This window comes from Otolemur garnettii, unplaced genomic scaffold (assembly GCF_000181295.1).
Source record: "Otolemur garnettii isolate 467f Iridium unplaced genomic scaffold, OtoGar3 scaffold00005, whole genome shotgun sequence".
Classification (NCBI taxonomy): Eukaryota; Metazoa; Chordata; class Mammalia; order Primates; family Galagidae; genus Otolemur; species Otolemur garnettii.
This window is the reverse complement of record NW_003852400.1, coordinates 900,348-905,543: the sequence shown is the minus strand read 5'-3', so window position 1 is coordinate 905,543 and position 5,196 is coordinate 900,348. Positions and strand designations below refer to the sequence as shown.

General features: G+C 36.7%; 1 protein-coding gene across 1 annotated transcript in view; it reads right to left on the bottom strand.

Moving 5' to 3' along the window:
• The window catches only part of LAMB4 (laminin subunit beta 4), a 99,883-nt gene that overhangs the window by 10,515 nt on the left and 84,172 nt on the right, over positions 1 to 5,196 (bottom strand). The window contains exons 28-29 of the mRNA XM_003782586.2: positions 4,928 to 5,072; positions 1,026 to 1,233 (exon numbers count right to left, since the gene is read on the bottom strand). Coding sequence (XP_003782634.1) covers positions 1,026 to 1,233; positions 4,928 to 5,072 — 353 coding nt within the window. The remainder of the gene's footprint in view (positions 1 to 1,025; positions 1,234 to 4,927; positions 5,073 to 5,196) is intronic.

The following is a 5,196-nucleotide window of genomic DNA, read 5'->3' as shown; positions in this document are numbered from 1 at the left end:
AAAAAAAAAGGAAAAATGTGATGAAGGGGAAAATTTAGCAATAATCCTGCCACCTGTAAGATATTGACCTGTTCTAGCATTTTTGTCCTACAAATTATTTTCTTTTCATGAGCGAGATTCTCTTCCATGTATAATCTGTTACCTATTTTTAAAAGCATAAATATTACACCATAAGAATATACATGTTATTAAAAATCTTTCAACATCATTTTTAATCGCTTGTGATTACACTGCAATTCCTTAATTTTCCTACTTTTAAATATTAGACTAGAAGGGTTGGACTTTTGGGTGAGTCTGGTGCACTTCATTTGTGGAAGCTGATGACGGACAGTGAGGGTGACTCAGGTCTCAACTGACCTCAGCTTCCAGCAATAATAGTGGGTGTTGATGTTACCACCCTCCAACAGACCCTGTAACCTGACCCATAGCTCCCCATGCTCATAAAAACATCAATGTGGCTTTTCCTTTTCGCTTGGCTAAGTAAGCAGGGCAGGAAGAGTTAAGAGTAACATTAACTGTATACCATGCATTTTGTTTTAGTCTCCTATTATTCCTAGAGCACTGGTGTCCGTTATTTCTATTATCCACCCTCAGGTCTTTTTATTATATTTAGTCTTTTTAAAAATTTTACATTTACAAAGTACTGCTTATTATATAGTAAACTTGAAAAGTACCAAAAATAAGTAACGAACAGAAAAATATGATAATATACTAATATTCCAAACACCTGCTAAAATATCTAATTGGTATATGGCGTTTATTGATGTACAGTGGTAGAAAGAGGTATTAGACCACTGGAAAGGCATTTGGAATGTAAGGGGAGCGGGGAGTGAGCACCCCTGCCCACTGCTGCCCAGTGGCACAGCTTCCTGAGCACTTCCAGAGAGCTTAGCCCTCATTTGGATACTGAACTATTAGAAGGTAATTTCTTTTGAACATCACAGTTCCCTAGGCAAATGCCGTTCAGATGGCCTTTCCGCAGATGGTCTGTTAGAGCAAGATAAGAATATTAATACTGCACTTACTCAGCTACTTTGGCCTTTACCAAAAGCTTTTGGGCTCCGTCTGCTGCTGTATTTCGTCTGTTCTCATCTGTCCTGTGGTCCTCACAGAGTTGTGTAAGTTTCCTTATTTTGTCAAATTCGTGGGTTAGATTTTGTGATGTTACTGGTAGCTGGATGTCAAATACATCTTTTGCAACCTTCTCTATGTCTTCTGGAGGCACACTTTCCTCTTAAATAAGAAGTTGAGTTTCAGGTAATCATATCCCTGTAATGAACACTGTACCTTATAAATATAACCATTATGAATGCCAAGTCAGGTGCACTTGCCTTTGATTATATGTCCCTAGAAAATAGCGATTCAACTGTATATGTCCCATAGATTCTTCTTCATGCTCAACTGTCCTCTCTGGAAGAAATACTGCTTGTGTAGGGCTTAATACTTGCTGAACAGATGCTTGTTGGAAAAATAAAAAACTAAAGACTTGGAATATTGGGTATGTGCTACAGAAAGTCCTTCTAGGAATATTTATTATAAATACGGATTCAAAGGCAACTAAACAACTTGGATGCCTGTCATTAAAATTTAAACACAATGATTGAGATGGTGGGGAAGCACTGGGGTTGAAGTCCACAAATCTTGACTCCGATCCTCTATTAAATCCTCACAACTTTTGTTCATCTGTGTAATTGGATGACCAGACTGATGCTACTACTCCTTAAGGACTTACGTGGAGACAGGACTGAGACAATACTGAGGGTAAAGTACTGTGTGAATAAGATTTCATAAAGGAACTTTTAAATACCTCCTTTTCCTGCTATTAGGAAAAATAAAATTGTCCCCTGTTGAGAACTGAAGTACTAGATGGATTTCTAGAGTTTGGAGCAAGGGCCGTTTGTCACTCTCTCTCTACTTACTGGACACCCATTCTGCCCAAGGCACAGTGTGAAGTCCCGTAGGGAAAATCAGACATGAGCTCGACTTGGATCTTAACCTAGGGCTTTACTATCAAGTGAGGAACTGTAAGTTACTACATTCAAATTCTGACCATATAGTATAGGAACAGACGTGATAAATATAAGGCAAATGCTGTGGGGTTCAGAGGAAGGACTTGAGGCAGGCAATTCAATGGGCCTTGGAGGGCAGCAGATAAAATTTGTGGAGACTGTGAGGTATGGAGAGGTATCAGAGGCTTTATTATTATTATTATTACTTTGCAGTTTTTGGCCAGGGCTGGGTTTGAACCCACCACCTCCGGCACATGGGGCTGGTGCCCTACTCCTTTAGCCACAGGCACCACCCGGTATCAGAAGCTTTCTAAGCTGGAGGAATTACAGAAGCAAAGCTCAGGGTGGTACAAGAAACAGTACCTGGGTTGCTCCTGATAGGAAAGCAGCTGTCTAAATGGGAAGAGTGGAAGTTTGGAAAGGCGGAGAGCAGGTAACACAAGTCCCTGAATTTGAGGGTAAGGAACTTAGGCTTTGTTAAGGAGATAGTGGGAGCCACAGAAGGTTTTCAGCATTTGTGTGAGTGACCTGACATGAATATAGATCCTTTTATAGTTATTACTTTAGCTATTTTGCTTAATATTCCTATAACGTTTTTGAAACAAAGTAACAAGAATTTTTGGTAAGGTACAACCTTATTTATTTAATTTATTTTTTATTCTTTTTGAGATGATCTCTCACTTTGCCCCTGGTACAGTGCCCTGGCATCCTTAGCTCACAGCAACCTTTAACTCTTGGACTCAAAGCAATTCTCTTGCTTCAGCCTCCCAAGTAGCTGGGACTACAGGCGCCTGCCACAATGCCCGGCTATATTTTTTTTACAGACAGGGTCTCACTTTAGCTCAGTCTGGTCTCAGGCGATCCGCCCACCTCGGCCTCCCCAAAGTGCTGGGATTACAGGCCTGAGCCACCACACCTGGCCTGAAAAGCATATTTTAAACAGAATCAGGGTGTTGGCTCTTTAATGAAATAGTAACTTTTTAATTAAAAAGGTTTTAGTGAAAAGTGAATTTCATTCAATCACTTATTCATCAAATATTCATTGGCATGTATTGTGAGATTATAGATTCGAATTTTTATATACAGAATTTTCAGGAGAAGAAACACATAAGGCATATTAAAAATGCCTCGGTTAATAAGGCACTTAGATTTCAAGGAAAATGTTAAGATGGTCAAGGAAGAGCTCAATGGTGAATTTAAACACTTATTTGTCAAATATTTATTGGCATTTATCCTGAGAGTATAGATTTATAATCCATAATTTTTTATAGGTTATATAATTCAAATTTTTATATGCAAAGCTTTCAGGAGAAGTAACACAAAAGCATATTAACATATACCTTTTTTAATATAAGGCATTCAGATTTCAAGGAAAATACTAAAGTGGTCCAGGAAGAGTTGAATAGTATGGACCCCGTTCAATGTAATGATATTTTATTGGGGTTTTATAGCCAGGAAAAGAGGAGGAGCAAGAGGTGGGGGAAGAGGACTGTAAGATGTGACAGCTTCCTGGTCACCAGCTCTTGGAACCCGGTGCAGTAAACAGTTACTTGTGCCGGAAAGAATTTTTCTTTATGTCTATTTTTAATAATAGTTCTTTGTGCCCTTAGTAATAATCTGAACACATTTTTTTTTCAGTTCTTCAGGTTAACAAAAGTGAAGTTTTTATTAGAAATGTTATTTAGTAACAATGAAGACTAATAAGAGAACAGAGCCTATGGCCTGTAAATGAGGCAGAAAGCAGGTCATGCAGACCCTACTCCACCATGACCGTATTTCACCATTTTTTATGCAGCTACACTGGCAGTTTTGATTTTGTTTTTGTTTTGGTGATTGAATTGACTTGTATCTATGGAAATAGCTGAAGTATTTCTCAATCCAACCAGTTCCTGGCTCTGGGGCCAGTTAGTACTAATTCATGTGGCTAACTCATTGAAAATTTGCTTTTGAATAAACAAAATGTCCAGTAGACTGATTCTACATACCCCCAACTCATTTTTACAGATTATTTTGTTCAAAGGGCATTTCTGCCTCATTATTTTTGATCTTGATAATCAGGACTAGACGCTGCCAATATAATTTCCAGAAACACTGAGATAGAAAAAAAATACTTAGCAACAGGGATCTTTTATGTCTCTTAAGTAGATTAATGAAGTGATTGCAGAGATTGTAATGGATGACCCAATTGTCAATTAATCCATGGAGAGAGTGTTAAATTATTGACTTTGGAAAATGATTATGGAGAAGAAAGCCTCTTAAGAGAGATTCCAAACTATGTTATTTGCAGAGAGTAAGGTTTCGGGTCAGTTTCCAGCTGCAGTATTTGATTTTTATCTTTAATAATTCTCTGGAGTTTAAAACAAACCTTTCCCCAAACAAAGCATAATAAATAATAAATCAAACAGTTTTTTTTGGTCAGTCACAGGGAACCAACAGAAAAGAACTTGGAGAATAGTCAGTAATAGTTAACAATCAAGTTTTCATATAACCGCCTCACTATAGTATCTGATATACTCACAAAAATTTGGCATATTTTGACCTCATTTCATCTCTGTCAGCAAAGAAAATAAATTACTGATACTGATGTCAGGGAATCTGATAGAGTCATAATGCTGAATTTTCCTTTTTAAAAAAATAATAAAGTAACTTTAAACACAAAGTTCATGTGTTTGGAATTTTAACTAAATTCTAGGATTTATTACCAAATCTTATGCAGAGAGCCATACTTTTTTGGCACAGTGTTGGTATTTTGCGATTATTCTCATTAAGAAATTTAAAACCAAAGGGGACATCATTTTTCTGCTTTAGGCAGGTCATTTCCAATTAATGTAATTTGGAATTGGTTATGATGTTTGAGTCTACATTTTTTTAAAAGGAAGAAACAAAACTAGCCCCAATATATAATTTTTAAAAATTACCTAACAAAAAGTTTTTCCCTTTTTCGATTAAAAGGTTCATATTTTCTCCTTCAGGTTCACTGTAGTTTTTTATATTTCCCACTTTCTCATTTATCTGTAAGGCATAGTTTTGGGAGATTTCTGCCAGTGTAGTTATATTTTTGATCTGGAATAAAAAAGAAGTGACAACAATATACAACAATTAGGCATGTCTTATGATGTTTAATTACTTAGACCAAAAATTATCACTAAAAACTAAATAGACATCTAGATCAACCATAAATTCATTT